This window comes from Ovis aries, chromosome 18, assembly GCF_016772045.2.
Source record: "Ovis aries strain OAR_USU_Benz2616 breed Rambouillet chromosome 18, ARS-UI_Ramb_v3.0, whole genome shotgun sequence".
Lineage (NCBI taxonomy): Eukaryota > Metazoa > Chordata > Mammalia > Artiodactyla > Bovidae > Ovis > Ovis aries.
In genome coordinates this window covers 46,938,491-46,966,358 of record NC_056071.1, presented here as the reverse complement: position 1 = coordinate 46,966,358, position 27,868 = coordinate 46,938,491, and the positions used below count along the sequence as shown (strand labels likewise).

The 27,868-nt window shown below is 41.8% G+C and overlaps 1 protein-coding gene across 21 annotated transcripts in view; it reads right to left on the bottom strand.

Annotated features, from left to right (window-relative positions):
• Positions 1-27,868, bottom strand: part of MIA2 (MIA SH3 domain ER export factor 2) — a 96,545-nt gene that overhangs the window by 54,079 nt on the left and 14,598 nt on the right. For 5 of the 21 annotated variants that reach the window (XM_012098847.5, XM_012098850.5, XM_012098849.5 and 2 more), the window contains exons 5-7: positions 26,842-27,060; positions 26,637-26,737; positions 2,379-2,507 (exon numbers count right to left, since the gene is read on the bottom strand). In XM_012098847.5, coding sequence (XP_011954237.2) covers positions 2,379-2,507; positions 26,637-26,737; positions 26,842-27,060 — 449 coding nt within the window. Of the gene's footprint in view, positions 1-2,360; positions 2,508-3,307; positions 3,744-6,249; positions 6,356-14,099; positions 18,308-18,652; positions 20,341-26,636; positions 26,738-26,841; positions 27,061-27,868 lie in introns of those variants that run through there. The other 16 variants (XM_060401823.1, XM_060401829.1, XM_060401825.1 and 13 more) reach the window with 10 other exon arrangements.

Genomic DNA, 27,868 nt, shown 5'->3' with positions numbered 1-27,868 from the left:
TCCAAATACATCAGTAATCAATAATCGTAACATGTAGATACAGTAAACTCAGTGAAAACACAGAGATTTTTGGATTAAATATTTTTAAAAATTCATACAGAACTGAATCACTTTGTGGTGTGCCTGAAATTAACACAACATAGCAAATCAACTATACTCCAATAAAATAGAGAAATCCGTAGAGTACATACATTAAGTAAAAGACCACAGAAAGACTGGAAAATATAAAGATGGGAAAAGACACTATAAATATTATCAAAAAGAAAATTGGTCTAGCTGTATTAACATCAGATAAGAAACTTTAAGACAAAAGCATCAGTAGAGTTACAGAGGGTCACTAAATATTGACTAAACAGTTAACCCACCAAGAAGAGATATAGCAGTTCTAAACATATACCCACCTAACACAATATTCTCAAAGTACGTAAAGAAAGAATTGAAAAAACTATAGAAAGTAACTGATAAATCCATCATGACAGTGGAATTCAGCCAACTTCTCTCTATTCTTGATAATGAAGGAGACAACAACAAAAAGAGCAAGAATATGTGATACATGAATTATCAAATTAGTCAGTTAGCAAGACTGACCTAATAATGGATGGATATGGAATGATACACATGTACTTGTTTTCAATAATACTCAGTGGAATAGAAAAAAGAGCACAGAAAAGGTCTACATCCACGTGGCACTCTCATACACAGCATGGCAGAAAAATGGGAAAAGGAAAGACTATTCAATAAACAAAGCTGGGAAAAAGGTTATTTGGGGGTAGGGTGAGGAGGATGGGGAATTACAGACTTGCTACCCTACACCAACCAGAAAATTAACTCAAAATGGATCAAGCACTTCTGTGCTAAATGGAAATTGTTTTCATTAAGAATTTCTACTCATCAGAAAACATCTTAAGAACAATGAAAAGATGTTTCATACTGGGACATCTGTAATAGACATAATCAACAAGGATATCATCAAGAATACATAAGGAGGGGATGGGAAGAAGGCTGAAGAGGGAGGAGATATATGTGTACTTATAACTGATTCACTTTGCTAAACAGCAGAAACCAACACAACAGTGTAAAGCAATCAAACTCCAATTTAAAAAAATTTTTTAAAGAATATATAAGAAATTCCTACAAATAAAAAGGAAAAGAACAGACTACTCAAAAAAAAGGGGGCATAGGATATAAACAAAATATTTCCCTGAAGAACAAATACATATGGCCAGTAAATAAAGTTTTCAGTCTCCTTAGTGATCAAAGAATACATCAGAACCATGGTAAGATACCATTCAAAAATGGTATCAAAAATCATGGCAAAAATAAAGAATTTCAACGATAATAACTGTTGGAGAGGACAGAGATCAAATGGATCTCTAGGACCTCTTATATACTGCTGTTGGGAGTATAAACTAGTACAGACAACTGGAAAAGAATTTAGCATTAGCTTTTAAAAGTAGAACCTCCAGCATGTACTAAACCAAGTAAATCTCAGACCCAGTATATTCCCAAGAGAAACTTACAAATATACAATAGGAGACAAGTATAAGAATTTACACAGCAGCATGATTTGTAATAGAAAAAACCTGGAAACAACTCAAAGGCCCAAGACCATAAAAAATATAAATTAACTGTAGTATATTCTCTCGATGTAATATTAAAACAATCAAAATGAACCAAAAGTATGGATGAATCTTAGCAAAATGGGATGGAGTAAAAAGTTCCAAACCATGATATTTGGCATGAAACTAAGCAAAATTACTATACTTCGGAAGGATATATGTATTTAATACATATGACCAAGATAAATTTTTGAGGCATTGGAATATCAACACAGGATCTTGAACAGGATTACCTCTACTTCAGGGAGGCAGGGGGATGAAATGAGGAGGACCATCTAAATATAAGTGACGGTCAACGTCTTTGATTCCAGTTGGGTGGTTTATTCACAGATGTTTAGTAGACTCTTAAAAATAAACACCACCCCAAATAATAAGTAAGAAATAAAAGCAGGGTTTTAGTATTAGTATGGAATACTCATATAAAGGAATTTTTTAAAATTTCAGCACTTTAAAAAATTCCTCTAGGGATTTCTCTGGCAGTCCAGTGGTTAAGACTCCACGCTTCTGCTGCAGGGGGGCATAGGTTCTATCCCTGGTCAGGGAACTAAGATCCTGCATGCTGCATGGTGCGGTCGAAAAATGAAATTTAAAAAAATTCCTTAAAATCTATATTCAGTTTCTAGCAGCCACACATTAACACGAGTAGCCCACAAAATGATAACCTGTTTCCTTAAAACAAAAGATACGTTTCTCATATTACTTATTCAACATGAAGATTGAATGAATATTCTCTTAGTATACCTAGCATTGATTACTTACCGACCGAAAACTTCTCCATAAAAACAAGAGAACAGCAAAAAATCCAACAATAGTTGCACATATCACCAATTCCCATGGAAAACCATACAAATTGGATTGTCTCATATCTTCAGGCAATGCTGCCACAGCCTTCAAGACAAAGAAAATTAACTTGTTAAAAAGTTTTGATTACAACACACCAGATCTTCAGCACCTTTATCATGGCGTTCCCAGCCCCTAGAACTATAATGAAAATGTTTGTTAAGTCACTCAGTCTACAGCATTTTTGTTAGAGCAGCCCTGTCAGACTAAGACATAAACATAAGCACAACTTTACATGTAAACACTAACAAAACCTGTATCATAAAATTATCTGGTATTAACCACTACCACCAAGAGATGAAGGAAAACAGTAGGGTGAAATGTAATGATTTTTAAACCAGAGTTCTACACAGATGCCTGAAAGTGAGAGTAAGAGGCGGGAAGGCCAAAGAAGCTGAATCCGATGCTCTTACCCTGATTCAATCCGTTTAGGTTTTTTCCATAGAGTATGGTGAAGTCGCTCAGTCGTGTCCGACTCTGCGACCCCATGGACTGTAGCCTACCAGGCTCCTCAATCCATGGGATTTTCCAGGCAAGAACACTGGAGTGGGTTGCCATTTCCTTCTCCAGGGGATCTTCCTGACCCAGGGATCAAACCTGGGTCTTCGGCATTGTAGGCAGACGCTTTACCGTCTGAGCTAAGAGCATTATTTCTTAAAAGAAACCGCAGAATTAGAATCCCAATTCCCTGTCCAGGCTTAGATGTCCTTTCAAGCAACGCGAAGTTTCAGCACTTAAAAGGAACTGACTTCACAGGATCAGTCCTCAAGTTTCTCACAGTCGGGGAAACCACGTGTCATCAAAATAAATAACATGACCGAAAGGCTAATTCATTTTAGGAAACTCACCTTTCTAAAGTCCTGCTACGCATAAGCAAATGCTCTCTTCACCTTGCGGATCTCCAGGTCTCCCTACACCACATCAGAACCCGCCCAAGCACCCTAGGACCTACCTACTGCCCTGGACACAGGCCGCAGCCCGCCGGCAGCTGAGAACTGGCTTCAGGACCTCCGACCACTGCGGCTCAGACCCCCAAAGTCTGCAGCTTCCTTCCCCGGGAGGCGCCCGCGACCCCTGGGCCAAGTAACCCTGATCGCGCCTGGACTCACCCAGCGAAGCTTTGCCAGGACCAGCCCCAGGTACGGCTGAGGGGCACTCCCGGGCCCCGCCATAGTGCCAAGGCTGCTCTGGCAATCCGAGCCGTATCCAGGGCCTGCCCGAACCACAACAAACGAACAGAACACGCAGCGTTCGGTCCGGAACCCAAACCTGCACCGGGCAACCGGATCAGACCACTGCGGAGCCGGCCACAGTGGGGGGCATGGACTGGAGATGAATGGCGCCGCCGTGCCCCGAGCGCCCAGAGGTTAACACCCACACAGGCCAGTCTGCGACCTGCACTCTCCTTGCCACCCTACCCCGCGGTTTGCTTTATAGGCTTCCATGTAAGATTCACCTAGGTCCGCGGGGGGGGGGGGGGGGGGGGGGGGGAATGGATCTGCTGCTTTATTAAAGTTTAAGAACTACTGATGAAACCATGGCTTTAGAATCTGAATCCCTCTACCATACCTCTATGGCTCCCTTCTCTTATCTGTAATGGGAATAATGCTGTTTAAACATGGAGGACAGATGCTCAATAGAGGTAACTCTTTCTACTATTCCTCTTTCAAAGAGCATGATACTATAATCACGGCCTTTCCACATTACTTCTTTCCCTAGCAAGTCTTCAGCACAAAACAGCTGAAGGCTTTTGCAGCTGCTTCTGTATTTTACCTTTCTTGGGGTCAATTCATCTTCACTGTCATCGAATGAGGTTATTTTTTCTTTGTTACCAGGTCCCACATATTAGTCAATCACATAAAAAGACAAAAGGGGACTTCCCTAATGGTTGAATGGTGAAGAATCTGTCTCCCAATGCCAGGGTCACAGGTTCAATCCCTGGTCCTGGAAGATTCTACATGCCATGGGGCAACTAACCTCATTGTGCCACAACTACTGAGCCAGATCACCTAGAGGTCTTGCTCCACAACAAGGGAAGCCACCACAGGGAGAAACCTAATCACAATGAAGAGAAGTCCCTGCTCACTGCAACTAGGGAAAGCCATTACATAGAAATGAACATCGAGGGCAGTCAAAAATAGTTTTGTTTTTTTTTTAGGTAAAAGGTAGGGGAATAGTAGAAAAATATCCTTTTTTTAAGAACAACCTGAAGTTTGATCAGGTTTGAGTCTTTCCAGAGTTAATTCCAAAACCTCTATTGGCAAATCTTTCTTTTTTCAGCCATTTCTATCTAGAAAAATGCCCTTTTATATCTATTCTCCTTTTTAAAATCATTTTTATAACTCTGATCCATATATGCTATCTACAGATCATTAAGCTGTATTATAAATAAACCTTATACCTTTTCTATAAAACTCAACATTCAGAAAATGAAGATCATGGCATCTGGTCCCATCACTTCATGGGAAATAGATGGGGAAACAGTGGAAACAGTGTCAGACTTTATTTTGGGGGGCCCCAAAATCACTGCAGATGGTGACTGCAGCCATGAAATTAAAAGACGCTTACTCCTTGGAAGAAAAGTTATGACCAACCTAGATAGCATATTCAAAAGCAGAGACGTTACTTTGCCGACTAAGGTCCATCTAGTCAAGGCTATGGTTTTTCCAGTGGTCATGTATGGATGTGAGAGTTGGACTGTGAAGAAGGCTGAGCGCTGAAGAATTGATGCTTTTGAACTGTGGTGTTGGAGAAGACTCTTCAGAGTCCCTTGCACTGCAAGGAGATCCAACAAATCCATTCTGAAGGAGATCAGCCCTGGGAATGATGCTAAAGCTGAAACTCCAGTACTTCAGCCACCTCATGCGAAGAGTTGACTCATTGGAAAAGACTCTGATGCTGGGAGGGATTGGGGGCAGGAGGAGAAGGGGACGAGAGAGGATGAAATGGCTGGATGGCATCACCAACTCGACGGACATTCGTTTGAGTGAACTCCGGGAGTTGGTGATGGACAGGGAGGCCTGGCGTGCTGCGATTCATGAGGTTGCAAAGAGTAGGACACGACTGAGCAACTGAACTGAACTGATAACTTTTCTAAAAAAAAAAAAATACCCTTTACCCTGATCTCTACCTCTGCCTTTCCCTACATTACCCGTTACCAGATAACAGAATTGTGATGTCACTATACATAACTAATGGTAATTTTTTTTAATTATTTCTGTTTCTGAGAAAAAGGAGTATCTGGAACACACAATACTGGGAAGAAATGGATACATGTATATGTATGGCCAAGTTCTTTCTCACTGTACACCTGGAAACTCTTATAATATTGTTTGTTAATCAGCTATACCTCAATACAAAATAAAATCTTTAAAAAAAATTTTTAAAAGAACATGTAATGTATACACACACACATACACACACAATGGAATGTTATTCATTCATAAAAAAGAATAAAATGTTGCTATTTGCAATATAATTAGCGAAATCAGCGAGACAAAGACATAAGACATTATCACTATATGCGGGATCTAAGAAATAAAACAAACTAATGCAACAAAACAGAAAGACAATCAAGGTTATAAAGAACAAATCTGTGGTTACTAGTGGGGAGAGGGTAGGGGGAAGAGGCAAGATAAGGGGAGGCAGGTAAGAGTTACAAACTACTATGCATAAAGTAAACGACAAGCGGAAGATATTAAGAAGAGGTGGCAAGAATACAACAGAAGAACTACACAAAAGACATCTTCATGAACCAGATAATCACCATGGTGTGATCACCCTCACTCACCTAGAGCCAGACATCCTGGAATGTGAAGTCAAGTGGGCCTTAGGAAGCATCACTATGAACAAAGCTAGTGGAGGTGATGGAATTCCAGTTCAGCTAATTTCAAATTCTGAAAGATGATGATGTGAAAGTGCTGCACTCAATATGTCAGCAAATTTGGAAAATTCATCAGTGGCCACACGACTAGAAAAGGTTAGTTTTCATTCCACTCCCAAAGAAACGCAATGCCCAAAAATGCTCAAACTACTGCACAATTGCACTCATCTCACACGCTAGTAAGTGAAGTGAAATGAAAGTCGCTCAGTCATGTCTGACTCTTTGCGACCCCATGGACAGTAGCCAAACAGGCTCCTCCATCCACGGGATTTTCCAGGCAAGAATACTGGAGTGGGTTGCCATTTAAAGTTGCTCAAAATTCTCCAAGCCAGGCTTCAGCAATACATGAACCGTGAACTTCCAGATGTTAAAACTGGTTTGTAAAAGGCGGGGGAACCAGAGATCAAATTGCCAACATCCCCTGGATCATTGAAAAAGCAAGAGAGTTCCAGAAAAACATCTATTTCTGCTTTATTGACTATGCCAAAGCCTTTGACTGTGTGGACCACAATAAACTGTGGAAAATTCTTAAAGAGATGGGACTATCAGACCACCTGACCTGCCTTTTGAAAAACCTGTAGGCAGGTCAGGAAGCAACAGTTAACTGGACATGGAACAACAGACTGGTTCCAAGTAGGTAAAGGAGTATGTCAAGCCTGTATACTGTCACCCTGCTTATTTAACTTTTATGGAGAGACATCATGAGAAACGCTGAGCTGGAAGAAGCACAAGCTGGAATCAAGATTGCCAGGAGAAATATCAATAACCTCAAATATGCAGATGACACCACGCTTATGGCAGAAAGTGAAGAACTAAAGAGCCTCCTGATGAAAGTGAAACAGGAGAGTGAAAAACCCAGCTTAAAACTCAACATTCAGAAAACTAAGATCATGGCATCTGGTCTCATTCAGTTCAATTCAGTTCAGTTGCTCAGTCGTGTCCGACTCTTTGCGACCCCACGAATCGTAGCACGCCAGGCCTCCCTGTTCATCACCAACTGCCAGAGTTCACTCAGACTCGCGTCCATCGAGTCAGTGATGCCATCCAGCCATCTCATCCTCTGTCGTCCCCTTCTCCTCCTGTCCCCAATCCCTCCCAGCATCAGAGTCTTTTCCAATGAGTCAACTCTTCACATGAGGTGGCCAAAGTATTGGAGTTTCAGCTTCAGCATCATTCCTTCCAAAGAAATCCCAGGGTTGATCTCCTTCAGAATGGATTTGTTGGATCTCGTTGCAGTCCAAGGGACTCTCAAGAGTCTTCTCCAACACCACAGTTCAAAAGCATCAATTCTTCGGCGCTCAGCCTTCTTCACAGTCCAACTCTCACATCCATACATGACCACTGGAAAAACCATAGCCTTGACTAGAGCGACCTTTGTTGGCAAAGTAACGTCTCTGCTTTTGAATATGCTATCTAGGTTGGTCATGATTTTTCTTCCAAGGAGTAAGCATCTTTTAATTTCATGGCTGCAGTCACCATCTGCAGTGATTTTGGAGCCCCCCAAAATAAAGTCTGACACTGTTTCCACTGTTTCCCCATCTATTTCCCATGAAGTGATGGGACCAGATGCCATGATCTTCGTTTTCTAAATGTTGAGCTTTAAGCCAACTTTTTCACTCTCCTCTTTCACTTTCATCACAGGCTTTTGAGTTCCTCTTCACTTTCTGCCATAAGGGTGGTGTCATCTGCCTATCTGAGGTTATGGATATTTCTCCCAGCAATCTTGATTCCAGCTTGTGTTTCTTTCACTCCAGCGTTTCTCATGATGTACTCTGCATAGAAGTTAAATAAGCAGGGTGACAATATACAGCCTTGACATACTCCTTTTCCTATTTGGAACCAGTCTGTTGTCCCATTTCCAGTTCTAACTGCTGCTCCCTGACCTGCATACAGATTTCTCAAGAGGCAGGTCAGGTGGTCTGTATTCCCATCTCTTTCAGAATTTCCCACACTTTATTGTGATCTACACAGTCAAATGCTTTGGCATAGTCAATCAAGCAGAAATAGATCTTTTTTGGAACTCTCTTGCTTTTTCCATGATCCAGTGGATGTTGGCAATTTGATCTCTGGTTCCTCTGCCTTTTCTAAAACCAGCTTGAACATCTGGACGTTCACGGTTCACATATTGCTGAAGGCTGGCTTGGAGAATTTTGAGCATTACTTTACTAGCATGTGAGATGAGTGCAATTGTGCCATAGTTTGAGCATTCTTTGGCATTGCCTTTCTTTGGGATTGGAATGAAAACTGTGGCCTCAGTCCTGTGGCCACTGCTGAGTTTTCCAAACTTGCTGGCATGTTGAGTGCAGCACTTTCACAGCATCATCTTTCAGGATTTGAAATAGCTCAATAGGAATTCCATCACCTCCACTAGCTTTGTTTGTAGTGATGCTTTCTAAGGCCCACTTGACTTCACATTCCAGGATGTCTGGCTTTAGATCAGTGTCATGCCATCATGATTATCGTGAAGATCTTTTTTGTACAGTTCTTCTGTGTATTCTTGCCACCTCTTCTTAGTATCTTCTGCTTCTGTTAGGTCCATACCATTTCTGTCCTTTATCGAGCCCATCTTTGCATGAAATGTTCCCTTGGTATCTCTAATTTTCTTGAAGAGATCTCTAGTCTTTCCCATTCTGTTCTTTTCCTCTATTTCTTTGCATTGATCGCTGAAGAAGGCTTTCTTATCTCTTCTTGCTATTCTGTGGAACTCTGCATTCAGACGCTTATATCGTTCCTTTTCTCCTTTGCTCTTTGCTTCTCTTCTTTTCACAGCTATTTGTAAGGCCTCCCCAGACAGCCATTTTGCTTTTTTGCATTTCTTTTCCATGGGGATGGTCTTGATCCCTGTCTCCTATACAATGTCACGAACCTCATTCCTATCAGATCTAGGCCCTTGAATCTATTTCTCACTTGTACTGTATATATGATCATAAGGGAATTGATTTAGGTCATACCTGAATGGTCTAGCAGTTTCCCTACTTTCTGCAATTTAAGTCTGAATTTGGTAATAAGGAGTTCATGTCTGAGCCACAGTCAGCTGCTGGTCTTGGTTTTGCTGACTGTATAGAGCTTCTCCATCTTTGGCCACATAGAATATAATCAATCTGATTTTGGTGTTGACCATCTGGTGATGTCCATGTGTAGAGTCTTCTCTTGTGTTGTTGGAAGAGGGTGTTTGCTATGACCAGTGCATTTTCTTGGCAAAACTCTATTAGTCTTTGCGCTGCTTCATTCCACATTCCAAGGCCAAATTTGCCTGTTACTCCAGGTGTTTCTTGACTTCCTACTTTTGCATTCCAGTCCCCTATAATGAAAAGGACTTCTTTTTTGGGTGTTAGTTCTAAAAGATCTTGTAGGTCTTCATAGAACCGTTCAACTTCAGCTTCTTCAGCATTACTGGTTGGGGCATAGACTTGGATTACTGTGATATTAAATGGTTTGCCTTGGAAACGAACAGAGATCATTCTGTCGTTTTTGAGATTGCATCCAAGTACTGCATTTCGGACTCTTTTGTTGACCATGATGGCTGAGGGACCATTTCTTCTGAGGGATTCCTGCCCACAGTAGTAGATATAATGGTCATCTGAGTTAAATGCACCCATTCCGGTCCATTTTAGTTTGCTGATTCCTAGAATGTCGACGTTCACTCTTGCCATCTCTTGTTTGACCACTTCCAATTTGCCTTGCTTCATGGACCTGACATTCCAGGTTCCTATGCAATATTGCTCTTTATAGCATCAGACCTTGCTTTTATCACCAGTCACATCCACAGCTGGGTACTGTTTTTGCTTTGGCTCCATCCCTTCATTCTTTCTGGAGTTATTTCTCCACTGATCTCCAGTAGCATGTTGGGCACCTACTGACCTGGGGAGTTCCTCTTTCAGTATCCTATCATTTTCGCTTTTCATACTGTTCATGGGGTTCTCAAGGCAAGAATACTGAAGTGGTTTGCCATTCCCTTCTCCAGAGGACCACATTCTGTCAGACCTCTCCACCATGACCCACCCGTCTTGGGTTGCCCCGTGGGCTTGGCTTAGTTTCATTGAGTTAAGACAAGGCTGTGGTCCTAGTGTGATTAGATTGACTAGTTTTCTGTGAGTATGGTTTCAGTGTGTCTGCCCTCTGATGCCCTCTTGCAACACCTACCATCTTACTTGGGTTTCTCTTACCTTGGGCATGGGGTATCTCTTCACGGCTGCTCCAGCAAAGCACAGCCACTGCTCCTTACCTTGGACGAGGGGTACCTCCTCACCGCCGCCCTTCCTGACTTTCAATGTGGGATAGCTCCTCTAGGCACTCCTGCGCCCGCGCAGCCACTGCTCCTTGGATGTGGGGTTGCTCCTCCCAGCCGCTGCCCCTGGCCTCGGGCACGGGGTGACTCCTCCCGGCTGCCGCCCCTGACCTCGGACACCGGGTAGCTCCTCTCGGCCAAGAGGAGTTACCCCACGTCCAAGGTCAGGGGCAGCAGCCAAGAGTGCCAGGCTGTGACACCACAGGGACAGCCGAGAGGAGCTACCTAAGTCCGAGGTCAGGGGCGGCGGCCGGGAGGAGCTACCTCTCATCTCGTCTCATTACTCCATGGCAAATGGATGGGGAAACAGTAGAAACAGTGATAGATTTTATTTTGGGGGGCTCCAAAATCACTGCAGATGGTGATTGTAGCCATGAAATTAAAAGATGCTTACTACTTGGAAGGAAAGTTATGACCAACTTAGACAGCCTATTCAAAAGCAGAGACATTGCTTTGTCAACAAAGGTCCATCTAGTCAAGGCTATGGTTTTTCCAGTAGTCATTATGGATGTCAGAGTTGGACTATAAAGAAAGCTGAGTGCTGAAGAATTGATGCTTTTGAACTGTGATGTTGGAGAAGACTCTTGAGAGTCCCTTGGACTGCAAGGAGATCCAACCAGTCCATCCTAAAGCAGATCAGTCCTGGGTGTTCATTGGAAGGATTGATGCTATACTATATCCAATACTTTGGCCACCTGATGTGAAGAGCTGATTCACTGGAAAAGACCCTGATGCTAGGAAAGATTGAGGGCAGGAGGAGAAGGGGACAACAGAGGATGACATGGTTGGATGGCATCACCGACTCAATGGACATGGGTTTGGGTAGACTCTAGGAGTTGGTGATGGACAGGGAGGCCTGGCATGCTGTGCTTCATAGGGTCGCAAAGAGTCAGACACGACTGAGCAATAGAACTGAACTGAACTGAAACTATAAAGATATACTGCACAGGGAATATACCCAATATTTTATAATAACCTTAAGTGGAATATAATCTATAGAAGTTCTGAATCACTGTATTTTACACCTGAAACTAATATTATCAGTGAATCTCATCTCAATAAAAAAATTTATGGTCAGTTGAATTTTAACAGCAGTACCTATACAAAATCAATGAGGAGAGAGGGTCTTTTCAACAAATGATTTTGGGACTAGTGAATATCCACTTGCAAACAAATGAAACGAAACCTATACTTTATATTACATATAAATATTAATTTAAAATATATCACAGACCAAAAATAAGAGCTAAAACTCTTAGAAGGAAGCACTGACGTAAATCTTTGTGACCTTATTTTAAGCAATCGTTTCCTGGATATGACACCAAAAGAATATAGCACCAATGGGAAAAAAAATAAACTAGATTGCATCAAAGTTTAAAACGTCGTGTTTCAAAGGTCACCATCAAAAAAGTGAAAATATAATCCACAGAATGGGAGAAAACATTTGCCAGTCATGTACCTGATAAGGAAGGTTCTAATATTGTGAATGTATAAAGAACTCTTATGACTTCAACTGTAAAAAGACAAATAATCCAATGTTTTAAATGGTAAAAAAAAAAAAAAAAAAAACTGAATAGATACTTCTACAAAGAAGATAATGGTCAATAAGTACATGTGAGGTTGTTCAACATTATTAGTCATTAGATGACTGCAAATCAAAACCACAAGGTACCACTTTACACTGTTGTTAGTTGCTAAGTCACGTCCGACTCTTTTGTGACCCCATGGACTGTAGGACTGTAGCCCGCCAGGCTCCTCTGCCCATAGGACTTCCTGGACAAGAATACTAGAGTGGGTTGCCATGCCCTCCTCCAGGGGATCTTCCCAACCAAGGGATCAAACCCACATCTCCTGCACTGCAGGCAGATTCTTTACCACTGAGCCACCAGGGATGCCCACACTCATCATTAGGGTGGTTGTATAGGAAGGAAAAAAACACATTGGAGAGAATGTGTGAAATTCAGCTCTCATAAACTGCGGGTAGGGATGCAAAATGGTACATCATCTGTGGAAAACAATTTGGCAGTTCTTATACAGTAAATATGACCCAGTAATTCCACTCCTAGGTATACACTCAAAAGAACTGAAAATATTCATTTAAAAAGCTTGTACATGAATTTCCACAGCAGCATAATTCATAACAGTCAAAAAGCACAAACAACTCAAATATCCATTAAACTATGAACATTCAAAATGTTATATGTCTAGTGCAACATGGATGAATTTTGAAAGTGTGATAAGTAAATGAAGCCAGACACAAAAGGCCACATACTATATGATTTAATTTACATGAAATGTCCAGAATAGACAAATTCATAGGGATATAAAGTAGATTAGTGGTGGCCAAGGTATGAAGTAGGGGTTAAAGATGAGGTAGTAATTGAACAAAGTAGGGAAAAACCACTAGACCATTCAGATATGACCTAAATCAAATCCCTTACTATTATACAGTGGAAGTGACAAAGAATAAGAAGAGGTAGCAAGAATACACAGAAGAACTATACGAAAAAGATATTCATGACCCAGTAATCATGATGGTGTGATCACTCACCTAGAGCCAGACATCCTAGAATGTGAAGTCAAGTGAGCCTTAGGAAGTATCACTATGAACAAAGCTAGTGATGGAATTCCAAATTTGATGAGCTATTTCAAATCCTAAAAGATGATGCTGTTAAAGTGCTGCACTCAATGTACCAGTCAATTTGGAAAACTCACCAGTGCCCATAGGACTGGAAAATGTCAGTTTTCATTCCAATCCCAAAGAAAGGCAAAGCCATGATGAAGATAGAAGCGAGGAACAATCTCGATTATGGTGAAGGTCAGTCGTGTCCGACTCTTTGCGACGCCATGGACTGTAGCCTACCAGGCTCCTCAGTCCATGGGATTTTCCAGGCAAGAACACTGGAGTGGGTTGCCATTTCCTTCTCCAAGGGATTTTCCGGACCCAGGGATCAAACCTGGGTCTTCGGCATTGTAGGCAGACGCTTTACCGTCTGAGCTAAGAGCATTATTTCTTAAAAGAAACCGCAGAATTAGAATCCCAATTCCCTGACCAGGCTTAGATGTCCTTTCAAGCAACGCGAAGTTTCAGCACTTAAAAGGAACTGATTTCACAGGATCAGTCCTCAAGTTTCTCACAGTCGGGGAAACCACGTGTCATCAAAATAAATAACATGACCGAAAGGCTAATTCATTTTAGGAAACTCACCTTTCTAAAGTCCTGCTAAGCATAAGCAAATGCTCTCTTCACCTTCCGGATCTCCAGTCTCCCTACACCACATCAGAACCCGCCCAAGCACCCTAGGAACCTAGCCACTGCCCTGGACACAAGCCGCAGCCCACCGGCAGCTGAGAACTGGCTTCAGGACCTCCGACCACTGCGGCTCAGACCCCCAAAGTCTGCAGCTTCCTTCCCCCGGAGGCACCCGCGACCCCTGGGCCAAGTAACCCTGATCGCGCCTGGACTCACCCAGCGAAGCTTTGCCAGGACCAGCCCCAGGTACGGCTGAGGGGCACTCCCGGGCCCCGCCATAGCGCCAAGGCTGCTCTGGCAATCAGAGCCGTATCCAGGGCCTGCCCGAACCACAACAAACGAACAGAACACGCAGCGTTCGGTCCGGAACCCAAACCTGCACCGGGCAACCGGATCAGACCACTGCGGAGCCGACTACGGGGGTGGCGGGGGGTGCTGGAGATGAATGGCGCTGCCGTGCCTCGAGCGTCCATGCTGACCACCCGGGGAGCTTCACCACCCACCCCAGGTTACGCTTTGCGTCCCTAAGGTCCGAAGGTTCACACCCGCCCGCGCGAGTCTGCGATCTGCACTCTCCTTGCCACCAGTTTTCATTCCAATCCCAAAGAAAGGCAAAGCCAAAGAATGTTCAAATTACCGCACAATTGCATTCATCTCACACACTAGAGAAGTAATGCTCAAAATTTCCAAGCCAGGCTTCAACAGTACGTGAACCATGAACTTCCAGATGTTTAAGCTGGATTTAGAAAAGGCAGAGGAACCAGAGATCAAATTGCCAACATCTGCTGGATCATGGAAAAAGCAAGAGAGTTTCAGAAAAAGTCTATTTCTGCTTCATTGACTACAGCAAAGCCTTTGACTGTTTGGATCACAACAAACTGTGGAAAATTCTGAAAGAGATGGGAATACCAGACCACCTGACCTGCCTCTTGAGAAATCTGTATGCAGGTCAGGAAGCAGCAGTTAAAACTGGACATGGAACAACAGACTAATTTCAAATAGGGAAAGGAGTACCTCAAGGCTGTATGTTGTCACCCTGCTTATTTAACTTATAAGCATCATGAGAAATGCTGGGCTGGATGAAGCACAGGCTGGAATCAAGATTGCCAGGAGAAATATCAACAACCTCAGATATGCAGATGACACCACCCTTATGACAGAAAGTGAAGAAGAACTAAAGAGCCTCTTGATGAAAGTGAAAGAGGAGAGTGAATAAGTTGGCTTAAAGCTCACATTCAGAAAACTAAGATCATGGCATCTGGTCTCATCACTTCAAGGCAAATAGATGGGGAAAAAATGAAAACAGCTAGAGATTTTATTTTTGGGGGGCTCCAAAATCACTGCAGATGGTGATTGCAGCCATGAAATTAAAAGGTGCTTGCTCCTTGGAAGAAAAGCTATGAACAACCTTGACAGCATATTAAAAAGCAGAGATACTACCAACAAAGGTCCATCTAGTTAAAGCTATGGCTTTTCCAGTAGTCACGTATGGTTGTGAGAGTTAGACTATAAAGAAAGCTGAGCACTGAAGAACTGATGCTTTTGAACTGTGGTGTTTGAGAAGACTCTTGAGAGTCCCTTGGACTGCAAGGAGATCCAACCAGTCCATCCTAAAGGAAATCAGTCTTGAATATTCATGGGAAGCACTGATGAAGCTGAAACTCCAGTACTTTGGCCAACTGATAAAAAGAACGGACTCATCTGAAAAGACTCTGATGCTGGGAAAGATTGAAGGCAGGAGGAGAAGGGGATGACAGAGGATGACATGGTTGGATGGCATCACCGACTTGATGGACATGAGTTTGAGCAAGTTCCAGGAGTTGGTGATGGAAGGGAAGCCTGGCGTGCTGCAGTCCATGGGGTCGCAAAGAGCTGGACACAACTGAGTGAACTGAACTGAACTGAACTGAAGGGATGACGTGAGGCAAGAATTGGGACTGATTACTAATAAGGACAGGGTTTCTTTTTAGAATGATAAAAGTATTCCAAAATTGTGGTGATGGTTGCACAACGCAGTGAGCATACGCCAAAAAAAATCACTGAATTCAGCATTAAAAATGGGTAAATTTTATGTTATCTGATTATATCTCAATAAATTATTTATCTAAAAAATTAAAGTAGAGCTGCTGCTAAGTCGCTTCAGTCGTGTCAGACTCTGTGTGACCCCATATACAGCAGCCTACCAGGCTCCTCCGTCCCTGGGATTCTCCAGGCAAGAACACTGGAGTGGGTTGCCATTTCCTTCTCCAATGGATGAAAGTGAAAAGTGAAAGTGAAGTCGCTCAGTCCAGTTCGATTCTTGGCGACCCCATCGACTGCAGCCTACCAGGCTTCTCCGTCCATGGGATTTTCCAGGCAAGAGTACTGGAGTGGGGTGCCATTGCCTTCTCTGAAAAAGTAGAGCAATGTTGTGCAATCCTAGGCCCCAGGCTAGTTTCGTGAGAATAAATGTATTTAGCCAAAAAAAATCATCCAGGTGAAGATATTGTTCACACAGTAGAACAACTTGCACAAAATTTGGCTACCCACGTATTTCCCATTCAGTATCCTCTTCTCTGCTTCCCAGGTGTCTCAGTGGTAAAGAATCCGCCTACCAGTACAGGAGATGCAGGTTCAGTCCCTGAGCCGGGAAGATCATCTGGAGAAGGAAATGTAACCCACTCCAGTATTCTTAACCTGGGAAATCCGGTGGACAGAGGAGCCTGGCAGCTTATAGTCTATAGCGTCACAAAGAGGCAGACACAACTGGGCACGAGCACACCCTCTTCTCTATCCTATAAGCCAAGTCTGTCACCTCTCCCTTCCACTGTGCTCCTTGTTTTGTTGTTCTTACATCTAACCTACATCCTTCTATCAGGAAGATCTATTTAACCCAAAAGTCTAACCACTGAAATACTTTGAAGGCTCTCCAGCACCTACGTCACTTGGAATCTACTTATGTCTCCAACAAGCATCACTGCTATTGCTCCCTGAGCCCGCTTTACCATGCTGTTTTCATTGCTTGCTTAGGCTATTCACTCAGTCTGCAGAGGCTTTCATAATCACTCAAGAAAATGTGCTCTCTCCCACCCCTCAATTTCCTCAGCACTTTGTATGTATGCTTCAGTAAGCACTTTCTCCATTTCTACCTTGTACTGTTTCTGTCTTTTCTCCCTTAACTGACAGGATGACAGCAGTGGCCCAGACTATGTCTTAGTCTATTTAGACTCTCCATATAACTATCATCTGTATTTACATTTATACATATACAGACACTAGACACACTAATGAGCAACTGAATACCAAGGTAACAGAACTGTTTAATTTACATAATAAGAAACAAAAAATTGTAACTGCCCCAATATTTAAAGGGGCTTTTGACATTTCTAAAGCAAATAGTTTTTTTTAAAAAATACGGTGACATAAATGCCCCTAAACATGTCAACAAAGACACTTGTAAACAGTTACTGAGAAAAATCCCGGCAACCTGATTATAAACTGAATCTTAAAAAACGAAAAAGAAATTGTGAACACTGGGAGCTCAATATCTCCAGATCTTGACGTTAACACGACCGTTCACATTAACAAGATAGAAAGAAGCCACGAACAATCTCGCTTATGGTGAAGTCACCCAGTCGTGTCCGACTCTTTGCGACCCCATAGACTGTAGCCTACCAGGCTCCTCAATCCATGGGATTTTCCAGGCAAGAACACTGGAGTGGGTTGCCATTTCCTTCTCCAGGGGATCTTCCTGACCCAGGGATCAAACCTGGGTCTTCGGCATTGTAGGCAGACGCTTTACCGTCTGAGCTAAGAGCATTATTTCTTAAAAGAAACCGCAGAATTAGAATCCCAATTCCCTGACCAGGCTTAGATGTCCTTTCAAGCAACGCGAAGTTTCAGCACTTAAAAGGAACTGACTTCACAGGATCAGTCCTCAAGTTTCTCACAGTCGGGGAAACCACGTGTCATCAAAATAAATAACATGACGGAAAGGCTAATTCATTTTAGGAAACTCACCTTTCTAAAGTCCTGCTAAGCATAAGCAAATGCTCTCTTCACCTTCCGGATCTCCAGTCTCCCTACACCACATCAGAACCCGCCCAAGCACCCTAGGAACCTAGCTACTGCCCTGGACACAGGCCGCAGCCCCCCGGCAGCTGAGAACTGGCTTCAGGACCTCCGACCACTGCGGCTCAGACCCCCAAAGTCTGCAGCTTCCTTCCCCCGGAGGCACCCGCGACCCCTGGGCCAAGTAACCCTGATCGCGCCTGGACTCACCCAGCGAAGCTTTGCCAGGACCAGCCCCAGGTACGGCTGAGGGGCACTCCCGGGCCCCGCCATAGCGCCAAGGCTGCTCTGGCAATCAGAGCCGTATCCAGGGCCTGCCCGAACCACAACAAATGAACAGAACACGCAGCGTTCGGTCCGGAACCCAAACCTGCACCGGGCAACCGGATCAGACCACTGCGGAGCCGGCTACGGGGGGGGGGGGGGGGGGACTGGAGATGAATGGCGCCGCCGTGCCTCGAGCGTCCATGCTGACCACCCGCGGAGCTTCGCCACCCACCCCAGGTTACGCTTTGCGTCCCTAAGATCCGAAGGTTCACACCCGCCCGCGCGAGTCTGCGATCTGCACTCTCCTTGCCACCCTACCCCGCGGTTTGGTTTCGGCCAGGCCGCGGCGGGGAGGCGGGGTCGCGGGGGACTCAGTTAATTTCCCTTCCTTCTTCGCGCGAGGTTCGTAGACGTGTCCCTGTCTTTCTCTCTTAAAGGGGCCGGCCCTGTACCTAGAAAGGCTACCCATCCTTGGAAATCGAGGTGCTCGGGGCTGAGAGAGAAGGATTCGGCCTCCGGCGCTGAGTTGTAGCGCGAGCCGCAGACATCCCCAGCGAAGGTCAACACCACGGCCCAGAAATCCCCACCATCGGGCTGGCGGCTGCTAGACTTCTCCCGGAGGCCCCTCCGGGTCGCCCGGCTGGGTGAGCGCGACGCGCCTCTGCCCGGCTGCCGGCGCCTGGCCCAAGCCCAGCCCGCAACGCTTTCATCTCGCAGCCCTGCAAGAGCCTGCTGTCCGCACCCCACAGAAGCCTTGATGGCGTCGTACCCCGGGGAAGCCCGCCAGCCCAGGGAAACCGGCCGCCGTCTTCATTCCAGTCACAAAATGGCTTGCGGGGCCCGGGCCTCTGCGTCCTGCCAACCATGTCCGGACTTTGGACAGGAAGGCGCTTTGGGTCAGCTGTGATCTGGGCAAAGTTTAACCTCTCCCACGCAAGAGAATATCTATCGGGCTTTCGGTGCCCAGCGGAGGGTTCCAGGGGCTTACTCACTTTTACCTGAGTTACCTGGGCACTTGCTGTACAAAACGCTTAAAACTCCATGAGCTCCTAGTTACCCAGACGCCAAATCAAACCCGTATGAACCTCAGCTGGCCCGCGTGTTCTCTGAAAAGGGGAGCTAAAAGTAGCACCTTGCCCTCTAAATTTAGGACCCTATATTTAGGTCTGTTGAATAAAATGCCCAGGGATGGACCTGTTCTTAGAGATCTCTGCATTTTCCAACTGAAGTCCTCGTTGAAGCAACCAGAAAAGGAAGGAACGGGTATGTCTTCCTTAACAAATCACCTGAGAGAACTCAGCAGTTGAACAACATGTTAGTTCCTTAGAAAACTTCCCTAATGTCAAGGTCCAGCAGCAACAAAAGCATTGTGCCATAAAGAATCCAAAAATGGTCCAATTCACGGTGGAAGATTTTCGGAACCAAAAATGCCGCCTAGATTTTCGGAACCCTCATTTGCCACATCAGCCTAAGGAGTTTCAGGAACTACCAGTAGCAAAGAACAGCAGAAATTGCTTAATAATTCTCCATATTTAAGGTATTACACAACCTTCATATGTGTTGGACAGTATATACTCTAAACTATGTGTATAGCTTATTAAGTCAAACAGAAGCCAAACTCAAATTCTGTCTTTAAAATTTAAAAGAATCTTAGAACAAAGTATGCCTCAAAACATTGTATTACTGAATGAAAATTCTTCAGTAAATCTGAACATTTTCCGTGAACTCCAGAATTACTTTCAGCTTTCAGGACTTATTTACAACCTAAAACATTTTTTTTAAGTCCCTTTGCTCTCCCAGAGACAGTCTGTGCTCTTTTCTAATTTAACAATAACTAACATTACAAATAGTAAAAATGTAGATCAGGGACAAAAGGATAAATGAAATTTTTTAAAAATCTACAAACTTCCCCATGGCAAAAACAGTAAACCTTAAACTCCATGCCAGATCCAAACCTAATTTCTGTACGCACTTAATAGTCATGTTGAAACTTACCTCTTCCTCTAGATCTTTCAGTTCCATTTTTTAAAAAGTTCATGTTAAAATATTCTAAAATGTAAGTACAATTCTAATAAGTACCTCATATCTTTGAGAAAGATTTCAGGTGCTAATACATCCTGCACTTTTCTGTTTCTACAATGACTGTGATCCTGTTTTGACACTTGTGTGGTAAAGGGGTGCTATAGGTGGACTTGTGACTACCAACCCATAATCTAATTTCATGGACAAAACTCCTTGTCAATTTTTGTCTTTAAATATCATGCAAGTACTACTCTCTTAAAATCTACAATTGAAAAGAGAAATCCTGGATTAGGTAACTGATAAAAATAAAACTTTTAACATATAGAGTATATGATTTTTTACCATATTTACATTCAAAGTTTGTTCTCCTTAAGTAGATATGGGATTTTGCCACTTATATAGGCCTACCTAAAGGAAATGGAGAGCATACGCAGTTAGTGTCTGTGACAGCTACAAGAACCCATACAAGAGCATTGGAAACATGCTAACCGGTAAACTTTGTCCACAATCCAGAAACTGATTTCCCTTATAAAGGGCCCTGTTGCTAAACTATAAATACTAGTTACTCCCTTTTAATTAAACAGCCAGTGTCACTGGATATAAGATCTAGTCTTTCAAAAGAAAGTCAAACATGCTGAGCCACATCCTCATTCTCTAATGATGTAAGAGTTTGTACTCAAAACGTGTTAAATCAGGAGCTACCTGTTGAACAAGAGTTGGGTAATTTCCATTGTTTATTCCATATATAAATGAAGCATTCTAGTTAAGAATATATAAATGTTAGAGCTCAAAGAGCCTCTTCAATTTTAAAATAAAGTTGATAAAAGTGGTGTTGATTCCTATTACTTAATTTTTTTAAAAGCTTTTTTTTTTTTTTTTTTTTTTACAAAATCTAACTGAACTTATCATCAAATAGAAACAATTTAGGTGAGAAGGAAACCCTTTCACCTAAATTTATGGGTGCTTACTAGACACATTAAGATTGTTGAAATTCCTGGTCTGACAGGAACTCTTCAGAATATTTAGTCCAAACATTATGAACTTAAAGCCATATAGAGGCCAAACAGTTGAAATAAGTGTAGGGAAATGAAAAATGCATGTCTACTCAATACAAGCACTATTCAGCTTGAACGTCTTGTTTCTGTAGAAGAAAGGGAGACTATTACAGTCTTCTACTTTTTCAACAGAATGCAGAAATCCAGATTTTTGTATGAATGCACATTTTAAATGCAGGCAACTGATTCATGTTTTACACAAAGCTCAAGCCAGTCTATGACGTGCCAAGCCTGTCATATAATCTCTGATATTAGAGTTTTAAATTGAGACTTCCCCGGAGAATAAGTGACTTTCCAGGGTCACAAGATAATTAATACATTTAAAGTCAATATTTTCATGTCTAAAGAATTTCAAACAAGATGTTCATATAAAATGTATTTGACAAAATTTACTGAGTCCACAAAAGTAAGCGTACTTTGCACAACATAAATAAGCACTTAACTATATATGAAAGGTTAATATGGTATAGCAATAAATTATTTTTTTAATTTAGTAACTTCACTGGTATAATTTATGGGGAGATGACAAGTAAGGGCTATGTCAGTAGGACATACTAATAAGTAGAATTAAATACGCAGTTGAAAGTTATAACTATTTTAGAAACTACATCATCATTAGTTTTTATTCTCTCCTATGCTAGAGCAGATTTCTAAGTAATGTTTTTAACCAACGTCTTCAACACCAAATCATACTGAGTAAATTAATCATTTCTCTGAGCTTATTTACTAGGTAATGTCAACTCTCTGGAACCCACAAAAGAAAGTGAGGAGGAAGCCTCTGAAAGCAAAACAAGTTGTGTCATTAAGCCTAGTTTTCACAAATACTCTTACAGTCAGTGGCACCTGGTCACCTTAGCTAGAAATCTGATAAATTTTCCTATGTTTTCCATTTTCTCCTTGCTACTTTCAATCAATCACTAAATCCAGTGAATTCTATCTGCAAAAGATCTAACTAGTTTGTTCTTCCAATCATTTTAATAACCACTATCAGATACTTGCTGCTGCTAAGTCACATCAGTCGTGCCCGACTCTGTGTGACCCCATAGACAGCAGCCCACCAGGCTCCACCATCCCTGGGATTCTCCAAGCAAGAACCCTGGAGTGGGTTGTCGTTTCCTTCTCCAATGCATGAAAGCGGAAAGTGAAAATTGAAAGTGAAGTCGTTCAGTCGTGTCTGACTCTCAGATACTTAGTCAGAGGTTAAAAAATATGGCTAATAGGCCAAACTCAACCCACAGAACATTTTGTCTGACCTGCATGGTATTTCTTTTTAGTCTGAATATTTGCCAGCAATTAAAAATTGGGAGATTTCAAGCTTCCCTGGTGGCTCAGTGGTAAAGAATCCACCTGCCATTTTTCACAGAACTAGAACAAAAAAATCTCACAATTCATATGGAAACACAAAAAAATAGCCAAAGCAATTGTGAGAAAGAAGAATGCAGCTAGAGGAATCAACTTTCCTGACTTCAGACTATATTACAAAGCTATAGTCATCAAGAAGACAGTATGATACTGGCACAAAAACAGAAATATAGACCAATGGAAGAAGATAAAAAGCCCAAAGATAAACCCATGCACCTTATTTTTAACAAAGGAGGCAAAAATACACAATGGGGCAAAGATAGCTTCTTCAATAAGTGGTGCTGGGAAAACTGGACACCTAAACGTAAAAGAATGAAAGTAGAACAATTCCTCACACCATCTTAAGTCTCTTCAGTCATGTTCGATTCTTTGAGACCCCATGGACTATAGCCCACCAGGCTCCTCTGCCCATGGGGATATTCCAGGCAAGAATACTGGAGTGAGTTGCCTGCACCCTCCTCCAGGGGATCTTTCCTGACCAAGGGACTGAACCCACATCCGTAATACCATACACAAAGATAAACTCAAAATGGATTAAAGACCTAAATGTCAGACCAAAAACTACAATATTCTTAGAGGAAAACATAGGCAGAACACTCTATGACATAAATCACAGCAAGATCCTCTATGACCCATATCCAAGAGTAGAGGAAATAAAAACAAAAATAAACAAGTCGGACCTAATTAAACTTAAAAAGCTCACACAGCAAAGGAAACTATAAACAAGGTGAAAAGACACCCCTCAGAATGAGAGAAAATAATAGCAAATGAAACAACTGACAAAGGATTCCTTTCCAAAATAAACAAGCAGCTCATATAAGTAAATATCAGAAAAACAGCCCAATCAAAAAGTGAGGAAGACCTAAATAGACATTTCTCCAAAGAAGACATACAGATGACTAACAAACCATGAAAAGATGCTCAACATCGCTCAATATTAGAGAAATGCAAATCAAACCTATAAGATATCACCTCACACCAGTCAGAATGGCTGTCATTAAAATGTTTACAAACAAATGCTGGAGAAGGTGTGGAGCAAACAGAACCCTCTTACATTGCTGGTGGGAATGTAAATTGATACAGTCATGATGGAAGAGAGGGTGGAGATTGTTTAAAAAAAAAAAAACAGCTGGGAATAAAAACCTCCATGTGTGTGCTTTGCTAAGTTGCTTTAGTTGTGTCCAAGTCTGCAACCCTATGGACTATAGCCCACCAGGCTCCTCTGTCCATGGGATTTCCCAGGCAAGAGAACTGGAGTGAGTTGCCATTCCCTTCTCCAAAACCATCATATGACTCAGCAATCCCACTACTAGGTATATACACTGAGGAAACCGAAATTGAAAAAGACACGTGTACCCCAATGTTCACTGCAGTACTATTTACAATAGCTAGGACATGGAAGCAACCTAGATGTCCATCATGAGATGAACATATAAAGAAGCCATGGTACATATATACAATAGAATATTACTCAACCATAAAATGGAGCACATTTGAGTCAGTTCTAATAAGACAGATGAACCTAGAGCCTATTACACAGAGAGCAGTAAATCAGAAAAAGAAAAGCAAATATCATATACTAACACATATATATGGAATCTATAAAGATAGTGCTGATAAAATTATTTGCAGGACAGCAATGGAAACACAGACTTAAAGAACAGACTTATGGACACAGTGCAGGGAAGGAAGGAGAGGGTGGGATGTATGGAGAGAATAACATGGAAACATACATTACAATATATAAAATAGATAGCTAATAATAATTTGCTATCTGACTCAGGGAACTCAGACCAGGACTCTGTAACAACCTAGAGGGGTGGGATAGGGAGGGAGGTGGGAGGGAGGTTCAAGAGGGAGGGGACACATGTATACCTATTGCTGACTCTTGTTGATGTTTGGCAGAAACCAACACAATGCTGTAAAGTAATTATGCTGCAACTAAAAATAAATCAATTAAAAAAAAAAAAAAAGAATCCACCTGCCAATGCAGGAGACACAGTTTCAATCCCTGTTCAGAGAAGATCCTACATGCCGAAGAGCAACTAAGCCCGAGTGCAACAACTACTGAGCCCCTGCTCTAGGGCCCTCAAGTCACAACACTGAGCCCGTGTACTGTAACTACTGAAGCCCCTGCACCCTGGAGCCGGTGCTCCTTAACAGGAGGAGCCACTGCAATGAGAAGCCCTTGCACCACAACTGGAGAGTACCCCTCATTGAAACTAGAAAAAGCCTGTGCAGCAACGGAGACCCAACACAGCCATAAATAAATAAACATTTTTTAAAATTATTTTTAAAAAATAGGTTCTTTTTTAAAAATGGGAGATTTCACACACACAAAATCTATTTCACACAACAAATTCTATTTCTTGAAATATCAGAAGATCTGGGAAAAAAAAAAAACTGAAGAACTTATATCCTTTGGAGAAGGCATACACTCTCTAGCTAGCTACAGTTCTCTCCTTTACCTGTGCTTCACTCATTTCATTTGAGTTTATAAACCCTAATTTAGACCTTTACAATCTATTTCCTGAATTCAAGTGATAACTTCTTGATTGGGCTCCCTTCCTCTGGTCTTCAGTCAATTCTTACTAATATTGACAATGTTGATTGACAGACTTCAGACATGAAACTTTTTCACTTTACTTAAAGCAATTATCCTCCAATTAAAAATAAATTTAAAAAATAGTGCCCCGTTATTGAAAAGAGAGTTCAACTTCCTATCACAAATGCAAAGCTAACCTTCCTCTTTAATCCCAGTATTCAACTTCAATCCCAATATTCAATCAGACTGAATTATTTATAAATTGCTTATAAATTTATTGCTTGTAAATTCAATCAGACTGAATTACTTAGAAATGCCAGAATTTCTCCCACTTCTGTACTTTTAAAAATGCACTCTCAACCTAGAATGTTCATCCATTCTTGCCTGGCTAACTCCTTCTCTTTCTTCAAGATCAGCTCAAGTAAGATCTCTTCTGGGACATTTTCCCAGGCTCCTCCTCCCTACTCTCTCTACCTACCATTTCCAGTCAGTCTACCAGGCAGCTCCTCCTGTGTATCAGTAGCATGCTGTGGCCATTACAGCACGTACAATTATTGCTTTTTTTACTGTGTCCAACTAGAATGAACTCCTTGAAGGTAACCACTGTTAAGTTTCATCTTAAAATGTAAATGAGAAGATACAAGTGCTTCCTCAATTATTTCTATAACAGCAGTAAATGAGAAAAGGAACAAACACTTATGTGCCAAATATTACCGCTAGATCCTTTTGTAATATTTCATTTACAATAAATGAGATAGAATTTAATAGAAGTTACAATAAATGAAAAAGCAGACAGATTTTAGAATTTTAGTTACGACTTGGTTAAATTTTGAAGTACTAGTTGTTTTTGCAAGATTCTCACATTACATCATTTTGAGGTCACAGCTGTCATTCAAATATTAATAATTTCCTTAAGATTAAATTTCAGTTAATATTATTTCTGAGTTAAATCTTAGTATGATTTCCTCTGATTTAGAAAAAGGAGAAGGAAAAAACTCTAATGCTCAAGATTAACAAAGCTTAAGGAAAGGTTTTTAAAAATATCTTTAAGAACATCCATGCAACAAAATATTCATATAAGGGAAAAGCTTCATATAAGATTTTATGCAAAGAGAAATATTATGCATCAATAATATTTACATAGGGAGGATTTACTCAAACATAATTTTCAGCTATTCCTATATTTAGTAAAATAGGTAAAATTATTGGGTGGTGCTAGTGGTAAAGAACCCACCTGCCAATGCAAGAGACATAGAAATTCAGGTTTGATCCCTTGGTCAGGAAGATCCCCTGGAGAAGGAAATGGCAACCTACTCCAATATTCTTGCCTACATCATCCCATGATGTAGACCTGGCAGGTTGCAGTTTATGGCCTCGCAAAGAGTCAGACACAACTGACTCAACTTAGCACACACATAAAAGTATTGGAAAATATCTAAAAGGTCAACTTACCCTTTCTATCAGAATTACAATTGGTGAAAATGCAGAATTCAGGAAATCATAGACATCAATTTGAAATAAATATTCCAGAAGCTGAGGCCAAGAAGCATCTTCTGTCAAATTATCAATGAAAATGTTAATACTTGATAAGATACAAATTTTGAGTTTAATTTCTTCCTTAATTGCTGTATTAGGGAATAAATAACTTGTTTCTTACCTTTCATAGCAATGTAATTTTGAGAAGATAGAGAGTAATCAGTTAAAAGGATCTGACTGCTTGACAGGGTATTTTCCATAGATGTGTCCATTTCCGCCTGAGTAGGCCTTTCAGTGTCTAGTGATATTTTTAACTTTTCATCACTATTTTCAGAAGATAGAGTTTTGAAATGAGCTTCTTCATGAATTCTCATAGGAAACTCTATTTCAGAGTCCATATCTGCAAATAGAGAGAAATGTTTAGGGTTTTTAATAATGTTTACTTTGTTGTAGGCTTCCTATTTTTTTCTAGGCAGGTCATCCGTTGAATCTTTGTGGGCATTGTGATACTTCATTATGGAAAGAATTCATTGAAACAGACTTATCGTCTGTATTAGTTCCTACTGCAGATATAAATTAACACACACTTAATGGCTTAAACAACACAAATATATTTCTGGAAATCAGAAATCCTAAAACCAAGGCTTTGGCAGGGCTCTATTCCTTTTGGAGGTCTAGAGGAGAATTCATTTCCTTTTTCTACCTTCTGGAGACCATCTGCATCCTTTAGCTCATGGCCCTGTGCTGCTAACTGCTGCTAAGTCGCTTCAGTCGTGTCTGATTCTGTGCAACCCCAGAGACGGCAGCCCACCAGGCTCCTCTGTCCCTGGGATTCTCCAGGCAAGAACACTGGAGTGGGTTGCCATTTCCTTCTCCAACATGAAAGTGAAAAGTGCAAGTAAAGTCGCTCAGTCGTGTCCGACTCTTAGCGACCCCATGGACTGCAGCCTACCAGGCTCCTCTGTCCATGGGATTTTCCAGGCAAGAGTACTGGAGTCGGGTGCCATTGCCATATGAAGATATATATACACATATATATATGCACATCTCGAGAAAATTCACTTTAAAAAGGATTGTTGTCATTGTTGTTTAGTCACTAAGTTGTGTCCAACTTTTGTGATCCCATGGAATGTAGGCCCCCAGGCTCCTCTGTCCATGGGATTTTCCAGGCAAGACTACTGGAGCAGATTGCCATTTCCTTCTTCAGG